Source organism: Thamnophis elegans, chromosome 3 (genome assembly GCF_009769535.1).
Source record: "Thamnophis elegans isolate rThaEle1 chromosome 3, rThaEle1.pri, whole genome shotgun sequence".
Lineage (NCBI taxonomy): Eukaryota > Metazoa > Chordata > Lepidosauria > Squamata > Colubridae > Thamnophis > Thamnophis elegans.
Window position 1 is genome coordinate 99,528,077 of NC_045543.1, and position 22,368 is coordinate 99,550,444.

General features: G+C 35.7%; 1 protein-coding gene across 4 annotated transcripts in view; it reads right to left on the reverse strand.

Annotated features, from left to right (window-relative positions):
* The window catches only part of FER (FER tyrosine kinase), a 129,885-nt gene that overhangs the window by 60,775 nt on the left and 46,742 nt on the right, over positions 1-22,368 (reverse strand). For all 4 annotated transcript variants that reach the window (XR_004254994.1, XM_032213491.1, XM_032213490.1 and 1 more), the window contains 3 exons: positions 6,978-7,082; positions 5,481-5,684; positions 1,459-1,581 (listed from right to left, as the gene is read on the reverse strand). Coding sequence is in view for 3 of the 4 variants with exons in the window: in XM_032213491.1 (XP_032069382.1) it covers positions 1,459-1,581; positions 5,481-5,684; positions 6,978-7,082 (432 nt within the window). In the remaining variant the exon portion in view is untranslated. The remainder of the gene's footprint in view (positions 1-1,458; positions 1,582-5,480; positions 5,685-6,977; positions 7,083-22,368) is intronic.

Genomic DNA, 22,368 nt, shown 5'->3' on the forward strand with positions numbered 1-22,368 from the left:
GGAATACTTAGGAATGACCCAAGATGGTATTTAGGTTACTGTGGACCCACCCAGGACAAGGTATCTTGAAGATTACAGTTCTTAGTGGGAGCAGTGGAAAATCAGGTCATATATCTTTTTCCTTCTGCTAGACCATTCTCTTAGACATCCCTGGGTGGTGAACAAGCATTTTAAAGCTTATGTTTTGTTTTGCTTTATTTCCTATCTCAAAAATTGACCAGTCTTTTTTGAATAACCTTTGTTTTCCGTAAGGAAAACATGGCATGCCTTGGAGTAGTGGAAGTGTTTAGATTTCATTTACATCTATTTTGGACTATCGCTACACTTCAAAGATTATTTTTTCAAAAATCTTTTTTATTCTGGACTGAAACATCTGCCTCTATTCTGATGAATATTTTCCCAGTCTCAGAGGAGCTTTACCTCTCCCTTGCCAAATTATATTAGAGCAACAATGTATCAGGCTACAGAAAACTAAGTATGGCTGGTAAAAAAAAAGACCTTTTGGTAATATGCAAACCCAAGATAAAAACCAAGTAATAATGTTTGCAAAAACATCCAAATGCGAGTAATTGAAGTTAAATTAGATCACAAAAGGAATTTGATTTGAGAGTGGTAGAGAATGATAGTGCAGGAGAGTGATACAGATGTTTAAACTTAGAACTGCCTGAGGGGATTATGCATGCCTTCCCAAAGTTCAAGCTTGCCCTCTTTTACAACAAGAAAAAATTGAATGGACAAGTGAAGAAGTTTGGGAAATTCAATTAGAAAAATAATTTCATTTGGACTTTCTGGAGAAGATAGATCAATTTTGAAGAATGGGTCTACTATATTTAACTAGACAACAATCGATAAAAGATGGCATTAAGGTACAATTATGGATATTTGATCCATACAAATCAGAGTTAATTGCTGGGATGATTGGGGATAGAAAAGAAGCCATGGTAAACTTCTTATGAGTTGAATACAACAAGAGTTTGTTAACAATGGTTGTTATTTTGTTCTTGCCTTTTTTGTTTGTTTGTTGTTCTATCTGTTTGTGAACTATTTGGCCATTAATATAGTAGATAGATGACAGGATAATAATTTTAAACAGAATTAGATATTTGAAAAATTTTGAGCCCTGTTTAGCAAGGGATGGGAAACAAATATTATTGTAATATATTTATCAATATTCAACTAAAAGGGATAATATACATAGTTGTGTTTATGTTTTTTTTTCCTAAATGCAGTTTTTCAATGTTTTGTTTCTTTTGCTTTTCGGTTTATTTATTCCTGTGAATCTTTTTTTTTTACAGTTTTGAATTTTAACATTTTTGAATAGCAATAAAAAAATATTATGACAAAAAAAATCAAATATTCATAAAAAAGAGAAATACAAATATCCTATAGTTTACTCTCAGCAAACAAACAAACCAAAAACAAAATTCATTTTCCACCATTTGTATTAAATACACCTACTTTAACAACAGGATTCAGAAGAATAACGCCTGATTTCTTTGTAATCACATGTTTTGTTGTATAATGATATTCTATAAGCTGAGGAATCGTTGAAAATCCTGTTCCTTCAAATCTGTATTGATTCTATAAGACAAAATTGAGGAAGAAATACAAAAGTTAAGCAAGGGGAGCTCTTTCCATTAATAAAGTCATGCCTGACTTTACTGCTGTTTTAGGCAATGAATTGTCTTTTAAGAGCTTCTACCAGAGAATGCTGAAAAGATTTACTAAAGTGTACTTATTTGGATAATAAATAATGTATGGCTTAGTTTGCTAAACCATAGTTCAGCAGCTAGAAACATTTGGAAATATAAGTTAATAATTACTTCTTTCTTCTCTCGCTTCATGAAGATTCAAATGATAGTTTAACATTTTGTTCATTGTTGTTATATCCAACATCTGAATTGTAGCCAATATACATATTTACTAAATAAAATTGCAAACTTAATTTAAAACAAAATGTTTATTTATAGTTTCCTCAAGCAAGGTCATCAAATGAGGATATGTGGTATATAACCAAACTGAACCTCTGTGGAAATAATTAAAAGCACTGCCATGCTATAAAAATGCGCAGGAAATTACAGCTTAATTGAACAGAACTTTAGGTGGTTTTTTTTTCAGTAAATTGAGATAAATATTATATCTTATGGACAGAAAAGCCACAAACTGTCTTCAAGTACAAGAAGCAATATTCAGTGTATGACTTGAAATACTTCCATATTTAACAAACATCACAACATTTATAACTTTTGTTCTAAGCCATGAAATAAAAATTAGAATGGAGTAGCAACTACTGTTGGACCTATTTTCTAATAGTTGTTTTTAAAACAAAACAATAGAAACGTCTCCTATTGAAAGTAGTTGAAATATACAGTATCTCTTTTATCTCTAAAATATTTTAACAGGATATAAATAGATATTGTTCATCTAAAGCAAAATGAGAATATATAGTAATTAGAAAAATAGTAAGGTTTTAACAATCTAATATTCCTCTGAAACACATTGTGATGAATAATAGAAACAAAGAAAATAGAGATTTTATTCCCACTGAAATCAAAACTTGATTGCTTCATAACTCTTGTTCTAGTATATTAAGTGATAAAAAATAATGTGCAGCTCAAACAAATATAAACACAAACACACACATACACACACAAGTGATTTGCTTTTCTGAAATAGTTCTGGTCAGCTACAATTGTCTTTAAAATTGCTTTTAATAATGAAGTCTTTTGAGATAATGTTTGAGCAAGGTTTTTAAAAAACTTCATTAACACCAAAAATATAAACTGATTATATAATACATTAATCATTACACCATAAAACTTCAGAGTGCTAAATATATCTTGTGTGTATCCAGGAGGTTTTCAAGACACAGAAGATTAAGAATCTTTATTTAGCTCTATCAGTATCTGCTTCTTGCAGAGCAATAACCCAGTCCCATCATTTCATATCATCTCCATCCCTACTTTATTCAGGGAACGTTATTTCACACTCTTCATATTTTAATATTCCCTGTTTAGTCTTTTGTGCAGTAAATGCTTGAAGTGTTTTACCTCTGTGGATTCTTTTGAATTTAAATGCTTGAGTGATTTAGTTCTACTAAGAAGTTTGTGTGAAAAAAGTGAATTAAGCATTCCTCAAATTAGAAATATTTATTTCACAATTCAATGAAACAGTTGTGAATAATTTATTGCATGTATACTACAGCTTTATGAAAAGTTGTCTGGCCTTATTAGGACATGCATTTTCTACCCTAATCAGGATCAGTAAAAAATGAAGCATAGGTATCCCTCCTACCACAGTTTCATGATTTTAGGAGAATTTGTTTGAATAATTAACTTCCCCCATCCTCCCTTTTACTAGTAGTATACCTCTGAAGAAAAGGAACAGCTTGTATAAAACTCTGAAGTCTGGAAACTGAGTATGCCAGTGTTACTGAGAACATTCTTTCATTTATTCGTTCATTCATTCCATTTATACAATGTGTACTCAACTACAGATTCATTGCAGTTTACAACATCAACAGTAAAACATTCATAATTTATAATCAACAATTTAAAAATACAGAGTACAAATATAAACTTATAAAAATCTAAATATAAAATATAAAAAAGCAAATTCAGCCAATTGGAGTAATACATACATCTACACTACTATTACTAAAGATGGTGACAATATAGAAATTCACCAAATGCTGTCCAGAAGAGCTCCATTCTGAGGAACTTCGCAATAGTAGGGGCAAGCCTTAATTCTAAGAGGAGGTTATTCCACAGGAGACTACAATACTAAAGTAGTATCTCCTGGCCTCAGTTGCCCTCACTTCTTTGAACCTGGGGTATGATCAAGTGTTTCCTCTGGCATGAACATACTGCTTTGGCCAATTCAAATGAGAAATGGTGCTCCTGGAATTACCAGGCACAAGCCATACAGGCTTTACAGGGGGGAAAATCAGCACTTTGAACAGCATTCAAAAACTATTGACAATGAATGTAGGGACTAAGGCACATGTATACTTGGTGGTAAAACCCAACAATTACTGACAAGTTGTATTTTGCACCAATTCCAGTTTCTGAATGCTCAAGGGCAGCCTCTTGTAGAATCCTCCTCCTAACATGTTCCCGCAGGTGCAGGGTCTGCTTTTTGGATCATTGAACACCACTTTGCACAATTAGCTGCGCCTCCAGGGCTCAGGCCCATGGCTTGCATATCTTTGTTGATGGTGTCTTGTCATATCTGTTTTGAACGCCTGTGGGGCTGCCGGCCATTAACTTCTAATTGGTAGGCAGTCTTGGCAACGGTGGAAGATGCTGCTCTCTGGATATGTCCATACCAGTGGAGCCGTCCTTCTCTCATCTCTGTAATTGGTGCCACACCAAAATGCAAATGGTGTCATTTGTGATGTGATCACGAAGGGAGATAATCAATGGAGTATTCACATTTCTATGGCATGGAGATAATAGCAATAGCAATAGCAATAGCAGTAGACTTATATACCGCTTCATAGGGCTTTCAGCCCTCTCTAAGCGGTTTACAGAGAGTCAGCATATTGCCCCCAACAATCCGGGTCCTCATTTTACCCACCTCGGAAGGATGGAAGGCTGAGTCAACCCTGAGCCGGTGAGATTTGAAGCGCTGAACTGCTGATCTAGCAGTAGCCTGCAGTGCTGCATTTAACCACTGCGCCACCTTGGCTCCTGTAACTTGAAGTCCCTGTTGCTGCCCAGCATTCAGTGTCATAAAGTGCAACAGGGAGGATGGTTGTCTTGTAAATATTAGATTTAAGATGAGTTGGCATTCGTATGTCACATAACACACTAGTGAGTTCTCGCCAATGCATCCAGGCTGCATTCACCCTTGCTCACACCACTGATATCAACATTGCGTCGGAGATTGGATCCCAGATATTGAAAAGTATCCACCTTCCTACGGTTTTCTCCATTGATTTGAAGTGTTCTAGGGGTAGTAACAATCTCTCAGTACTCAGTTTTCTTGATATAGAATGCACTGCAATAGTCTTATTGCACAGTGATGCTTTGGCAATTATCATTTTTAGAAATTGCTACATAAGGTTCTGGACACGAAATTCAAGAATAACTGGAAGAACCAATTAAAAAAATAAAAAACTGCACCCCTCTGAAAAATTAGATCAGTGCCTTTTTAGATAAAAATGGCAACTGGCAATCACACAATTCTAAAGATCTCTAATTAGAAATTAACAACAGAGCAAAGAACATTCCTATGTGCCACTTCAAAGGTTGAAAGATTACTATTGAAAACTTCTGAATTCTGAATCAAATGCACAGAACAGTACTTATGGCTGTTAAAAGGTAGTTAATGATTTCTTAGCTTTAAAAAGAAGGTAAGTAACATAATGCCCAAGCTGTGCATAATTATTTAGCTATCTAACTATAATTTAAACCTAATTATGTCGCTATTGAAATCAAGTGTACTTCAATCACTTACAAAATCAATGTCAAACTTACATCAGCATATTGAATGATAAAATGTCTCCGTTGTCCATCAGAAAACACAGAAAGGACATATTCACCAGGCTTCCCATGGCTCTCTCGCACCAAAAAGTCCCCTTGCTGTTTTAATAGCTCTTGAGCTTCTATTCTTGGAATTGCCCCATGATACCAATCTTGTTCTGCCAGGGGTTTTTCACTCGCTGATATTACATCAAAAAACTTAAAGAAAAATATGAAAAAGAATGATTAATATAATGCCAAGTTTGAGAATCAAGTTACTGTAGTTGTTAAAGGCACTGGGCTAAAAATGGAAGACTGTGAGTTGAGGTCTAATTCTGCCTTAGGCATGAAATCAGCTGAGTAACTTAGGGCAGGTCACATTTCAGACTGTGAAAGTTGACCTAGCCAACCCAGAAAGAAACTAGTAGGCCAATAAACCACATTGGTTACATTCACTGGCTATATGTTAAAGATAATATAGATAGCATGCTGATCTAGTAATAAGGGATAAATAATGAGAATGTCATCCATTTATCGAAACATCCCAACATCAATAGTGTAGTTTATTCTGCCTGCCTTTGTCTTGTCTTTTGTAGCAGGCCAAAGGTATATAAACTGTGATTCTGCTTTTGCTCCGGGCAGCTCAGGAAGCTGCCAATGCTTTGCTGCAAACCCAGTGCTGTACACTGTTGTTATTTCCATACTTAATAAATGTATGTTATATCTTCAAAGTAATTTGGTTTTTTAGGTGATCCTGGTTTTGTAACCAACTATGGTTACAACATGAACTAAAATTAACATAATCCATTGGAGAGCAAGCTGTTCCCATTCATATTTTCCCATAATATAATCGCATCAAGTTAAATCAAATATTTAACAAGAAGTGAGAGCATATGACAGATAAAGCTGACATTGGAAAATGATGATGTAACCTATATCAGCACATTTTCAACTGAAAACCCTGATGAAATCACAGGTTTAATTAATTTAGAAGTGTTAACAGTCAAATAAGGCAGTGGGTACAAACATGACAAGCAGATGAATGACTAAGAGAAGCCCCAAATGGACCAATAAAAGTGTACAGCATTTCTTTTCCGATATCTCATCAGCCTTTTTGTTTTCAATCCTGTTGGCATTCTGGTAATAGCCATTAGGTTGATAGCATGACCCTAGATAATGCTTAGGCACTTGGTCCCAGGGACAGACATTTTTTTTTATTATGATTATACTTGAAATTTGATGACTTGCTTCATCACAATAAAATCAATTTATATATATTTATAATCCAAACTTTGCTTATTAAATGATTGTGCATCTATACTTTGGGAGTTCAAACATTTGAATTCTTTAGAAGTGGGTTTCATCTACTGCAGACTGTTAGGAAATACCATTCTCAATATAGGAAGTACTATAAACATTAATCAAATAAATCATTCTATAGCAAATAACAGAAAATTATGCAGAAAATAGTGAAAGCCATTTTTTCTTAATAAAGACAAAAGAATACATTACCTGCCCACTTATTGATGAAGAGCCTAACATAGACTTTGGGGATCTTATCATACCAGCAATGGAATGTCGGATAGTATCAAACCTGGAAACTTTATCTTTTTTATCCTAAGAAACAAAGAGAAGAAGAAATAGTCCAACAGAATATGGTTTCCTGGTCTTAGTTTTTGTCTAAAAACATTAACATGTTTGAATAGTTTTGACAAGAATGGACAATGACTATTAAAAAATAAAATGTTTTTCATATATTACCAAAAATATACAAAATGGTCTCATTCTGTAACACTGATTTTTTTTTCTTTTTAAAAACTTAAATGCATTTTATTAAGTGAAACTATGTATATTTTATTTTCATTTTTCTATTTTGTATCTTCCTGGGAAGTTTTCCTTGGCACTTTTTCACCACAACAAAACTATGTAATGGTTCAAATGGAACAAATAGGTTAGAGATTTCTCCAAGAGAATGTGGTCTACATGTAGCATTCTGATTCTGGTAGATTGAAATAAAGAGCACAATACAAACTGAACAGTACTGTATAACGTATTCAGAAGAAAGAAGCCATATAAAAGAGAAAGAGTAATGGAATTACAGTATATGTAAACGAAATGTAGGCCTATACTGAAATCTACGGATTTGAGCATGAGTTCCAAAAGCATGAGCATGAGTTCCAAAAAAAAATCCTTTGTGTAAAAATGCAAGTGCTATATATTGCTAATTTTCTAGATTCTACTCACTATGTGTATTGGCAAATTTAATTTTGATTAACTTCTTTCATATCTTACTTTTAGGAGTGCTTTCTTACACTTCAATATATGATGTTGCTGCTTAAATAGTGGCAATGGTATATCATCCACATGAAAGATTGCAAAATCAACCCAAAACAATGCAATAGATTGTTATTCTTGATACCATCTTTTAATAATGACTCAGTTACTACATTACCATAGGTGGAGTGTCTAATTTTGCTTCTAGGTCTTCCAGGCATTGGGCTGATGAGAATATTTCATGCGCCTTAGTAATGTCAAGACAAAGGGCGTTTTTTCATATAAACGAATTATAGGAATAATTAGCAGCAAAATGACTCATTCTCACATAACTAAAGGCGGAAACATTATTTTGTCCAAACTACTTCAAATAATGCATTAGTATTGCATTCACCAAGATTCTATTTCTTAACTGTTGTCTGTAGAACAGATGACTGAAATAACCTCCTTAACCATTATATTTAGCCTGGCTTCCTTTAGTATATATATTTACTGCCTTTTAAGATATTAATATTTACCTAGTTAAGTATTTTTAAAAACTAGAAAGCAGAAATGTTGACAAGTGAGAATTTGCTAATTTTAAGATGGACAGCAAAACAGCTGTCTGAACTACTAGCAAATGTATGGAACAGATTGCTTTGATGTGTGAGCAAACACATCAGTTAGAACAAGTTAGATATAGGACAATACATCTCAATTTTCTGACCTAAAATTTGTCTATTTTATGGTGTAAAAATTTATAGTCTTATAACAATTACCATCTGCTTTTGAATATTCTCATGTTAATAATTTGATATTTATACATGTATACTTTATGCAATATATATTAAAGCTGAGTCATAGAAATAATTCACTTTTTTAATGGAATAATAAAGACAAAGGTAAATAAGTATTTGGCCTAGGATAGTAAAGACAGCTTTACATAAAGCCTTATAATAAAAGCCTTACATTTATCAGAAAAGACAGTAAAATGTACATCAAACAGGACAGATAGAATCTGACATCTTTCAAAAGCACATCCTTTAGGGGTTTATAAAATTCTGCTCAAGGCATAAATGTGAGAAAATTGTCAGAGAAAAAATACAAAAACAAGTATCTTGATAATTGCCAACAGTAATTGGTAACGGCAATTATTATGATTCCTTGATAAAAAATGGTTTGCTTTACCTTTGTAAAAATTATTTACACCTATGTCTATAGACTTTTTTTGCATTGGGTTCTTATTAAGAGAGTCGGGAATGCTTAAAACTGATTCAGACAAGCAGTATATAAAAAAGAAAGAATGAAAAATATAGTGTGCTGTACAAACCAATAAATTAACTTAGCAATCAAAAGTTTAATAAATACTAGATTGTTACTTGTAAACCAGGAATTGCAGCTTAATGAGTTTCAGAAGTGATCAGTCTAGCACACAAATTGGTAAGGTAGAGGAGGGTCCCCAACCCCCAGGGCATGGCCCACACAAGCAGACAGCTGGTGCACTACCACAGCTTGATTCGCACAATCAGGGGGCCGGTGTGCATGCATGCAACTCGACTCATGTGAGTTGCGGGTTCGAACGCAAACACATGCATGGGCACACCGTTCATGTAGCCCAGTTCCCCTCTCCCCCCAGCTGGGCCACCAAGCCTTAAAGGTTGGGGACCACTGAGTTAGAGGATAGGCAGCTGTCCTTGAAGAAGGTATTCAGTATCTGTTAAGTAAGCCCTGAAAGGCAGGATAAAGTCAGAAAGAAATGCCAGATTGCTGTCTTGATTCACTTTGGTGCAAAGGTAAACAGTCAAAATTCTGTCGATACACCCTGAAGTAACAGAATTCCAATAATCCTTGTGACATCTATTTCCTATTCTATCTTCTTTGAAAGGCTGACAAGAACTTTTATTCCAGCAGTACATAAGATGGGCATGGGAAAAACAAGAAGGAAATGTTGAATTCAAAAGTTTTGTATAGCCACAATCCTGCTTGTGTACATACTTCAATATTACGTGTTATTCCATTTTTACATAGCTTGTGAATAAAAATTTCTAGCTCACTGAAGATTTAAAATGAAGACAATTTGTATAAAGAAGTCAAACTAGGTTAGCAGATATGAATCACAACATTCTTCTTGACTTTTAACACTGCATTTGCTCATATACATATATATATATATGAGAGGAAGAAGTTAGGAAACATAATAATTTACTTCCTAGCACCAACTCAGCTTCCTTCTCAGATTAAGTGTTGAAAGGACATCAATCCAGAGAACTATTTCTGTGTGTGTTGTGGGGTGAGGGAAAAAACTACTAACTGCCTGGTATAAACCAGAAATTTATTAAATAGTTTTTTGGATATATGGGCAGTGGATTAAGCGAAGGAGGAACAAAGATTTAAAGTGGAGGTTCTATGTACAGTAGAAGTAGTTGTTGCATTAAAGAGTAAATCAAATGTTATGTAAATTAGTTAATACAATACAATAGCAGAGTTGGAAGGGACCTTGGAGGTCTTCTAGTCCAACCCCCTGCCTAGGCAGGAAACCCTATACTGTTTCAGACAAATGGCTATCTTCTTAAAGACTTCCAGTGTTGAGGCATTCATAACTTCTGGAGGCAAGCTGTTCCACTGATTAATTGTTCTAACTGTCAGGAAATTTCTCCTCAGTTCTAAGTTGCTTCTCTCCTTAATTAGTTTCCACCCATTGCTTCTTGTTCTACCCTCAAGTGCTTTGGAGAATAGTTTGACTCCCTCTTCTTTGTGGAAACCCCTGAGATATTGAAACACTGCTATCATGTCTTCCCTAGTCCTTCTTTTCATTAAACTAGACATACCCATGTCATGGCCAACTTATCGCGTTCCTCCAGGCCTTCCTGTCCCCTACCATCCTCTGGAGTCCATTTAAGCTCATGCTGACTGCTTCGGTAACTCCATCCAGCCACCTCATTCTCTGCCGTCCTCTTCTTCTTTTGCCCTCCATCTTTCCCAGCATTAGGCTCTTCTCCACTGAGTCCTTCCTTCTCATTAGGTGGCCAAAGGTTATGAGTTTCATCTTCAGGATCTGGCCTTCTAAAGAAGTCTTTAAGGTACCAGTCCAGAAAGCGGGAGATTGTGAGTTCATGTCCTGCCTTAGCCATGACATCGGATGGTTGACTTTGCACCAGTTATTCTCTCAGCCCAATAGATTTCACAGGGTTGTGGTTGTAGGGAAAATAGGAGGTGGAAAGTGTGTTGAATATGTTTGCTGCCTTGAATTCTTTGTAAAATTGATAAAGGCAAGATTAAACAAACAAATGTGGCAGCTAACAGGGCAATAAGTTATTTATTAATGACTTCTGAATTATCTCCCTCCAATGTACTGTAAGTAATAATCCCAACTAATTGTATACATTGTATTTTTTTTCTGTTGCATTATAGAACTTACTTCCTGTAAGATTCTCTGCCTTAATGATGGAACATTTCCATCACATACCTACAAACATAAATACAAAACATATATAGCACTCCTCTATCATTGTCTGTGCAGAATAGCCACTTAGCTGTGATTAAGTAACCATAGGAGACAGAAGGGTTGCAAAAGGTTCTACTTGAGGTAGCTTCTCCTCTTGTTCCTCTTCCTCATCCTCCTCCTCCTCCTCCTCCTCCTCCTCCTCCTCTTCTTTTTCTTCTTCTTCTTCCTCCTCCTCCTCTTTCTCTTCTTCCTCTTCTTCCTTTCCCCTTCCTCTTCCTCTTCTTCCTGTTCTTCCTGTTCTTCCTCCTCCCACTCTTCCTCTTCTACCTGTTCTTCTTCCTCCTTTTTCTTTCTCTCTTTCCCCCCCTCTTTCTCTCTCTTTCTCTCCCTTGTTTTTTCCTTTATTCTGATATTGCTACACAATGCATGTGTTCAAACAACTTTCTGAATCCTGAATGTAAGCAGTAAAAGATCACTGTGCATATATCATATAATGGTTTGGCCTGAATTTGCACACCATGCTAAAACAATGATTAGAGTTTTCACAGCAAGCCGAATGCCAAACTATCCACCACATTTCCGTCTCATCCAATTTGTTGTATACATACAATCAGTGAATGTGATATACTTTTAGAGTTCCAAGCAGAAACTTCTAGCTTCTTACACATCTTAAGGGGCAGTAAGGAAAGAGAAGGCAGAGCTGAAGGGTGGAGTTAAAAACATCATTGGTTTAGAGTCCTTACATTGCCACAAGATTTCCAAGTCCAGCCCCCCTTGAAACCTAATTACCCTTATCTACTGCCAATATAGTGATGATTGTTAGTTGAGTAGATTCTTGTGGATAGGCTTGAGTAATAAATCCTTGAGAAATGCAACTTAACCTATGGTCCTGATTCAGAAATTAATAAATTGCTGGATAAGACTAACAACCCAATAAAACATATAAAGTAATTCTAGTGCTAGGGATTCGAACCTCCAAACTGCCAGCTTTTCTTATCAACAAGCTCAGTGTCTTAGCCACTGAACCACCGTGTCCCTTAATTATCTACAAACTCTTGTTCAGGAGCAATAACTTAAATTACATTTATTAAAAGAGGGAGAATTTTTATTGTATGACCACATCTTATACAATACAATAGCAGAGTTGGAAAGGACCTTGGAGGTCTTCTAGTCCAACCCCATGCCTAGGCAGGAAACCTATACCATTCCAGACAAATGGCTATCCAACATCTTCTTAAAGACTTCCAGTGTTGGGGCATTCACAACTTCTGGAGGCAACCTCTTCCACAGATTAACTGTTCTAACTGTCAGGAAATTTCTCCTCAGTTTCTCCCCATTACTTCTTGTTCTAGCCTCAGGTGCCTTGGAGAATAGTTTGACTCCCTCTTCTTTGTGGCAACCATTTAGATATTGGAACACTGCTATCATGTCTTCTCTAGTCCTTCTTTTCATTAAACTAGATATACCCAGTTCCTGCAACCGTTCTTTATATGTTTTAGTTTCCAGTCCCCTAATCATCTTTGTTGCTCTTCTCTCCACTCTTTCTAGAATCTCTACATCTTTTCTACATTGTGGTGACCAAAACTGAATGCAGTATTCCAAGTGTGGTCTTACCAAGGCATTATAAAGTGGTATTAACACTTCACATGATCTTGATTCTATCCCTCTGTAGTCCCTCTGTATCCCTCCAAGTTCTTTAATTTGGGATAGTCTGCATCAACCTCAGTAGATTACTTGGATTATGAAGTTCTCTTCCTCTTGTGAAGAGAAAAGAGGAGACTTGTTAAAGGGATCATTGGCTATCAATGTAGCAGATTGCAAGAAAAAGGACCTAAACTTCAAAGGATGTTTTGTGCTTCTCAAATAATCTCAGAATTCCTAAAACAGGAAGATTAATTTCCATCTCTAAAACCATTCTTGTGCCATCTCTAAAAAGTAATTGTCTTTTACTCTAAGCTACCTATTTCATACCAATACTATGAGAAAGCAGAATAATTTTTCAGGAAGTTTCCAGATGGCACTCATTCTTTGACTCGATTGAGTCACAAAAAATATTCAGAATGCTGAGAAGATAATGTTCCTAAAAGCCAACTGTTAGCTATTAAAAACAGCAGCTTTGAAAGAAAATGTTTGCCAAATATGCAAAAATTCTAATACCCAAAACACCTTGATATTGATTTATAATAATGCATCAGAATGCAAGGAAAAGTTTTCAGCTTACAATGTAAAATTGGATAATCAAATAGTTGCATTTATGGACAGAGAAAACAGTAAATAAATTGTTCAAATTGATAGTTGAACTTGGAATGTTCAACTCTAACACTCCAAGTTCAACCCAAACAAAATACTATTAATTAAAGGAAGTCAATTCATTTCATGTAAACATCCTGCCTGCCTTTTAGGTTTTTTTTCTTTTTTAACAGATGCATATACTTTTGTGCTTATTGTTTTGCAATGCCTTATTTTTTTAAAAGTGTTTAAAAGTTGGTCAAAGAACTGATCAAATAAAAATTAAGTATAGGATTATTATATTACAAATTAACTTTAAATTTTGATATACACATTATAAAATACTGAACAAAATTTAACATTTTGTTTAATATGTCTTAAAATATTTTTCTCAGGGTAGCATTAGATAGTTAATAAGTTACAGAACACTTAAACATTTTGAAGTACTGCTACACAGCATAAATCCTATTCACATAAAATAATTAAACTATTCCAAGGTAAGCAAAACAAAAGTATATAAAATGAAATTATGATAAGGCCTAAAGTGATTCAAATTTAACCAATTCCTTTTCGTAAATGTGCATATAACAGAAGCTGAATTTAATCCATCACTTTATTTTACAGTCTTTATCTTACTGTAAAATATACTTAAATCATAGATTTTACCAATATTTTCCCAGAAATCATAATGACTATGCAGAGCAAATGGGGAGCTAGTTTATTTACTGAAGGAAATTGAGTCCTTCTTTCCAGTATCACCTTTGCACAGACATTATGGAAAAAACTGATAGCTTAATCTCAAAAAACTGTATTTCTACAAAGGCAGTAACTCATTACAATTCTGGACATACCACATAAATTGCATCGTTTAAGTTTAAATTGAGCAGTAGAGCTTTTGAACTAGAGGTACTTTTGAAATGTTGTATGTTGTCAGTGCTCTAACAAAATAGCTCCATGAAATACCTGTACATTCACAAAATGACTGTTATAGTGGCACAAAACCTCAATCTGAAATAAAAATGGATAAGATTGCACAACACCACCTCTTCTACAATTTTAGCTCATCTTTGCCTCCCACACTCTCCCTGACTGGGCTAATCTGATCTTATTTTCTAAGAATGTCCAAGGATTGCATGACATCCAGACAATCTTGTAAATATCAATCCACACTTTTCTTTGACAAGTGTTATATCATTATTTATCAAAAAATAGTTAAGAAAGAGAAGGGAGGAATGCATTGTAAAATAACTTGGACTATCTGTGGCTCAATAAAATTTGCAGCCCTTTTAATAATTTTTGGAGACAATTACTTCAATGCCAAAAAATGGATTAGAAATATAAATAAAAAATAGCATTAATCATGATGCAAATTAAAAGATACAATTTGCTTGATCTAACTAAATCTTAAGACTACAATTTAAGAACAACTGAAGAAGATACATGGAAATATTATTATAGCACACTAAAATCTTTGGCTCATAAAACTAAAAAAATCTACATAAGGCTAAAAACTGCTAGTTATTTATTGCAAACCAGCTCACTTAACACGATAGCATGAAATTTAACATCATTGCCTTCTCTGTTTGTAAACTCAATTAACTTAATAGTTCAATCTTGATAAATTGTAAAAACAAGGATTTATAGTTAATTAGTTTACATTTTTATTTAAATGGCACTGCCAATTTGCCAAAGCATTTCCCAGTTCAGTTTCTCAGTTTAATCTGATATATGACAGAGCACAAATAAGCTTTAAACTGAAATTGATTGAATGTATTATATATGCTACAAGTAGAATGTTATTAATTTTTGAAATGATTATTTACAAACAGATGAGATGACTTCGAGACCTCTTCCAGAAGTTACTGTACAAAAGAAAAGGATTATAATATAGAACAAAATGGATATTCTCTTCAATCAAACTGAATTTTGCCTAACAAAGATACTACATTCATTTCTTCACTAGGTTTAGAAAGAAGATAAGTGCAAAGGGAATTTTAACCCACACACTTTTGTGGTTTTTTTTTTTTTTTGATAGAGTGCCTTGTGTTACCCGAAGAACTAATAAAAAAATTACATGATGTTACATAACATATACCTGCTATAAGGCAGTCATATATTGTTCAAACTGGCCAGATACATTTGGAGAATACCAACAGTGTAAACATACTGTACGTTTTCACATGACCAACCTTATTTATATTGCCTTTTAATCATGAATACAATAAAAAGAGTTCTACAGCATAAAATATTTTGCCTTACTATATTATCTTTACAGAACAAATGTATACAGTTACCCCTGGTTTTCTTTCAATATAATAGCCATGCAACAGAATTTTTTCTTTTATTTCCCAAATAAATCCTTCAGAATATTTCCCTGATAAGTCTTTGGAACAGATATGGGGAAAGTTCTAAGGGCTCCAATTTAGCCAGCAATGTTTATTTGACCAGTGGATACCATCACTAGATTTAATACAAGTATCACTATAAACAAGGAAAACCTGTCATTTTAACTTATTTATTTACACACACATTTACACACAGCATGCATAAGAATGTCATGCTTAGGATGCTTTTATACTATTTGTAATTTATTATATAGAGATGATACTTTAAAAATTAAATACGAATGCTACAAAATCTAATACGTTCTAAAAATATTTGAAAAACCATATAGAGACTTCTGCTTCTGATTTACCTAGAATTATATCCTCTGCTGAAAAATTAATAACAAAAGATTCAGAAATATCTTACCTCAATAAAAAAGTACCGGCTGAATTTACCCTGTTCAGCTTTTGGTACAATAGAGGAAAAAATGCACTTTTAAGCAATTAAACCTATATTAACTGTGTTAAAAACTAAACCTTATCCTTTCATAAATTGAAACAGAAAGAAATAGGCAACCTTTAAAAGATTAAAACAAAACAGATATTTCTGGTAGGTAGGCAACAGAATGTATGATGCATACTTAATCAGCATATATATGTCAAATATTTTTAATTCATTCATTCATTTCATTCATTCATTTCCTTTATTTGTATGCCGCCCTTTTCCCTGGGGGGACTCAGGGCGGCTCACAATTCAAAAAGGGAGGGGGGAAGGACAAACAGTATTCCAATATGGAAACAATACAACATATTAAAAGAGAGCACAACAGTCACACAATTCGGGTGGGGTTGGAATCTTAACCCCAGGCCAGCCGGGACAGCCAGATCTTCAAAGCGGCGCGGAAGGATTGGAGGGTGGTGAGGGTCCGAATCTCCACGGGGAGTTCATTCCAGAGGGTCGGAGCAGCCACCGAGAAGGCTCTCCTCCGGGTAGTTGCCAGTTTGCACTGGCTAGTAGATGGAATTCGGAGGAGGCCTAATCGATGCGATCGTATCGGTCTAGTGGAGGTAATTGGCAGTAGGCGGTCTCTCAAATACCCAGGCCCGCTACCATGAAGGGCTTTATAGGTGATAAGTAGCACCTTGAAGCGCACCCGGAGATCGACTGGCAGCCAGTGCAGCTCGCGGAGGATAGGTGTAACGTGGGTGAAGCGAGGTGCACCCACAATCGCTCGCGCGGCCGCATTCTGGACTAGCTGAAGTCGCCAAATGCTCTTCAAGGGCAGCCCCATGTAGAGCACATTGCAGTATTCCAGCCTAGAGGTCACAAGGGCACGAGTGACTGTTGTGAGGGCCTCCCGGTTCAGGTAGGGACGCAACTGGTGTACCAGGCGAACCTGGGCAAATGCCCCCCTGGTCACAGCTGACAAATGATGTTCGAAGGTCAGCTGTGGGTCCAGGAGGACTCCCAAGTTGCGAACCCTGTCTGAGGGGTGTATAATTTGACCCCCCAGCCTGAGAGATGGAACACTTGGCCAATTCGCGGGAGGGAAACACAGCAGCCACTCGGTCTTTTCTGGATTGAGCACAAGCTTGTTGACCCCCATCCAGTCTTTAACAGCCTCCAGACCCTGGCTCATCACATCCATCGCTTCGTTGAGTTGGCACGGGGCGGACAGATACAACTGGGTATCGTCCGCATATTGGTGGTATTTTATCCCGTGCCGTCGAATGATCTCACCCAGCGGTTAAAGTTTTATATGTAATGTTTTGCTGTAATTGCTGAGATTTCAGAGTATTCAGTATAGAATCTTAGCTGCAGGCCATGTTGAATGAGAAATGTTAAGAATGCAAGCTAATAATGCTTATGTATTGTGATATAACAGTAGATATTTTATAAAATATTTAAACATTGAGTATTATATATTTTAATCTATAAATTATAATTCATTTTAGTCCATGAATACATTTTGTAATCAACCAGTTTGCTAAATAACAGTATTTTTAAGAGCCATCATGGCACAGTGGTCAGAATGCAGTACTGCAGGATACTTCTGAAGACTGCCAGCTGCCCGCAGTTTAGCAGTTCGATTATCACCAGCTCAAGGTTGACTCAACCTTTCATTCTTTCAAGGTCGGTAAAATGAGGATCCAGATTGTTGGGGGTGATATGCTGACTCTGTAAACTGCTTGGAGAGGGCTTAAAGCACTGTTGAAGCTCAATATAAGTCTAAGTGCTATTGCTATTTCAGCTTCAGATGTAAGCCCATAAAATGGAATGGTGAATTTTTTCCTATGTCTACTATTAGTTTGTTTTCATTCATCTGAAAATTAGTCTTAAAAATCTATTCTTCAGATGGTTCCAATTTTGCCAGCATATTTATTTGACCAGTGGATACACCACTAGATTTAACACAAGTATATTGATAAACAAGCAAAAAATGTCATTTTTATTTATGTATATGTACACATTAATGGCCATATCTACTACTTATGTCCACTTTAGAATTATGTGCACTACATTATTATAGTAAATTTATGACATCCTAATTTCCTTATAGCAGACAATCTCAGAACTAATGCTGACTCTTCAAAGTCTATGAACATAATCAGTATAGAGGAAAACTAAATGTTATGATTGAATGTGTGGATCCAGCTTTTTGGCTTATTCAACTAACAATGAATATTCACTGCTTTCACTGGCCTTTATTCTCTCACTGAAAGGGAGAAAAATATCAGAACATCCTTAACAAAATTATTCTGAAATGATTATTTTATGCCAATTTGTTAGAGTAACGATAGCAAATGAACTAAGCACATCATAAAAATAACCACAAGAATCCAAAAAACCAATTTATAAATCAATGGAAAAATTTCTTTTTACCACTCCATGTTATTGTGGAATATATTGGACAAGCAATGGATGGAAAGCAAACTGCTTGGCCTGTTAAAGTCCATTGCTGTCAGCCTCTTGCACACACCAAAAAAAGGAAAAAATTAAAAGAAGTATTGTCTTTTAAAGAATATATTCTTACCTTATCTTTTGTGGCTGTTGTATGTGAGGAAAGTGGCAGAGATTTAGTAGTGACGGAAGAAACCATAGGTTCGTTTTCACAAGTAGTACAGAGTCCAGGATCTGGTTTATCATGTAATGCTGAGCATTTGTGAGCCATAATGAATAGCAGTACTGAGTCAGAAATATATAACCTGTCAGTATGCTAAACAGATTGACCCAAAAATGAACGATATCTAGATGCAAGATAACAATCTAACGTACCAAAAACAATTTTGTTCAGTTTTTAAATAAGCTGGCATACTATCTTTAACCCAGGATGTCTTTGATCTCATAGGAAAGCAAGCTGGATTACTCTATGCTACATAACAAAAAGTTGCAAAGTGACACATTTATTTCTTCTACTTATATGCTGTTAGGAGCCCTCTTACTATAAAAGTTATCAACTATTTACTTCCATTCTTATTCATAAGTAAACTCTTTGACAGTACTCAAGGTACCACTGAAATGATTCCATTTTGTTAAGTAAGCAACTATTAGGCAGCTGTTTCAGCCTCCACTCTTTAGCTCCAATTGCTGAACTGACAGAACACCCCAGAAGCTGACAGTTTCCCTGTCTCACTTTGAATATAAGAATTCTGCAGGTGAGAATGCTTAGAACATTTGCATGCATTCTGCTGTGATGAATAATGCTGTAGTGCCACAGTATATCCTGAAGAAAACAGTTAGACAAACTAATATGTAGCATTAAGCAACTGTACCAATTGTACTGGGAAATACCAGCTGAAATGTCTTGACTGACTGAGGAATTAACTCACAGCAATGCCACATCCAAATTCAGTATTTGTTATCAATGGCCGCTCATTCTCACTGGCCATTTTCCTTGCTTCTACTTTTAAGCCCAATGTATCAAGGATAAAGCAAGCACAGATTAGTGTTCTTCCTATTGCTTAATAATTTGGAAAAGGCACTGAACAGCAGCACTTCACAGAATGCCAAGGACAATCCTACTTGTATGTATGTATGTATGTATGTATGTATGTATGTATGTATGTGTGTGTATGTATGTGTATGTATGTATTTAGTGTCACAACCCCTGGTTTGCCCAAATATGGGAGGAAGCAGACTGCTTCCTTTTCTCTGTCTATCGGCTCGTCACAAGAGACCATCACGACAGAAAGCCATTATTTTTACTGTTGCCTTTGTTACATTTGTGTTGGAGGAGAACTTATTTCAAACTCTGAAATGCCTGAAAAAAGGGACATTGTCCAACATTGTGGGGTGGGTTATTAGCCTCAAGGTACAGCAGGTTAAGAGTCGCAGGCTGTATCCTGCAGAAATTCCAGATGCTCCATCTGCCAATCTTGAGTGCACTTGGGTAACTGTTCTGATCCCTCACCCCCAGCCTGTGAAGAAACCAGAGCACAGGCTTGGCTGTTTGCCACTATTTAATGAATGTGATAACCAGTCCTTTGGCTGAAGGCCCAGGCAAACTTACGTTCAAGATAATCGGTTGGCAGCAACCCAGAAGCTCCAAGAAAGCAACGCAGATAATTCCACAAGACACAGCTAGAATACAGATGTCTTCAATAATTGTTTGAACGGATGTTTCCTGCAAATGTCCCCTCCCAACACCTCACTTATAAACCCTCTTGGAAGGGGCCAAGGCACAACCACCTGTGCGTAATTTTCGTCTATGAGACTGCCTATGGAGGTGCTGCTTCTGTTTCTCAGCCCTACGTAATCTAGCATCAGGGACAAACTGCCTTTGATCTTCTCCACTGCTCCATGCCTCAGGCGCCTCCTGGTGGCCAACCAGCCTCTCTCGTTCCTGCTTTGAGTCTGAACCCTGCCTAGGGTCCTCCACATCTTCCATGACAGACTCATATGGTTCCTTGCTATCCGAGTCCATCAGCAGCTCAACCGGATCCTGCTGGGCCACAACAGGTAACCATGATAGCCCTGGGTGGTTTCCTAAATGCTTTTAAAGAGTTTCCCATTTTATCTGTTGGCAATATTGTACTGTTGAAGCTCTGTCTGATTTATGGAATAAAAAGAAAGCTTGTTGCAATACTCTTCCAAAGTACTATTGATCTGTAAAGCACTAAGCAGCTTAAGACACGACTTTCTGTGTGACCACTTCTCTTTATACAAATCTGTCTGGCTATTAACTTCTAAAGATATCCTTCTGTGAAAGACTTTCCTATCTGGCAAACAGGAGAGAGTATTCTCCTTGTTGTTCCCAGGAGATAAGATGTTCTCCTCTGGAGAGAAGTTTGACCTATGCCATATTTAGAAAGTTTGTAAAGAAGCTTTACTTCTTTATAAATGTGTAGTTACCATATTTTAACTTGTTAATTGATTTAGTTTAAGTAGTATGTACAGTAATTTCTAAGCATTTCCATATGAAAGAACTTATTTATTGCCCTGCTTTTCTGAATTAAAAGATAAAGATCAAAAATAATAAATTACAATATATATTTCAAGGTAATATAAAGTATTTTGAACACAATGACACTTACAGGGGATGGAGTTTGGAACTTTCTTCCAGCCCTTCTTCAACCCCCTACCATGCAACTCAGAGGGAAATATATTACATTTATGTATTTTGGCGGAATTTTATTCTGCCCAATATAACTCTGATCTTCATAACAAGCACCATTAAAATTAACTCTGAAATGATACACCAACTCAAAAGCCACTGGGTGAATAAGCAATGTCATGGGAAATTCTGTAGCACATCAAAAGCCACATCTGCACACTTGCTAGGACATAGGATACAAAACAGAGATTAAGTTGGGAAGGGAAATCAGCATTCTTCGCATTTTTCTCTTTTTCTCCCCCTCTCCTGACTGATCATAAATTGAACGAAAAACCAGAGTAATTCAGAGCTTGGGAGTATGCCAGAAAATAAAGAACTTCATATCTTTACTGAGCTAGTTTCTCACACACTTCTGGAATACTTAAATTTGAATCCCTACTGATGTGAGAATGCAGCTAGTGTTGGGGGCTTTCCACCACTATACAGTATGTTAGTTAACTTTCCTCTACCAGAAGTGGAACAGCTCTATCACATTCTATGGTGTCTTATTCACTTGTCAAGAAAATATTGAATTTTTTTTTTGTTCTAAGCTCTAAAGATTTGCAGCAAATCTTCTGGGTTGTCTGAAAAGGAGCCAGATATGCTATCAGGACAATTGTAAGTGATAATGTTTCAATTCTAGCCTTATTATATCATAGACAAGCTGTGTTAATAATTTGGTCACATAATTGTGGTTTAATACAACAACAAGGAGAGGATAGATTGAGATACATTAGCAGAACTCAGAGGATTAATGAGGATTTGCATTGTGCTCTACTGGAAGAATTCAAAAGATTAATAAGGATTTCCAATTCCTAATTACTAAATTAGAAAAAAGAGAAGTTCTTTTTTCTTTTCAGTTGAAATAGGGCTACTAAAATTTCAAATGAAGAAAACATAAGTTAGTCTGCAGATAAGATTTATGCACAAAGAAATGTTGTGCAAGGTCCAATCTGCATTTAAAAAAGAAAATAAAAAAATAATTGAAATTGTGCTCTGAGCCATTTTGCTCACAAATTCTTTGGTTACAATGTAAGCGACTATTTTTATCTGGCATT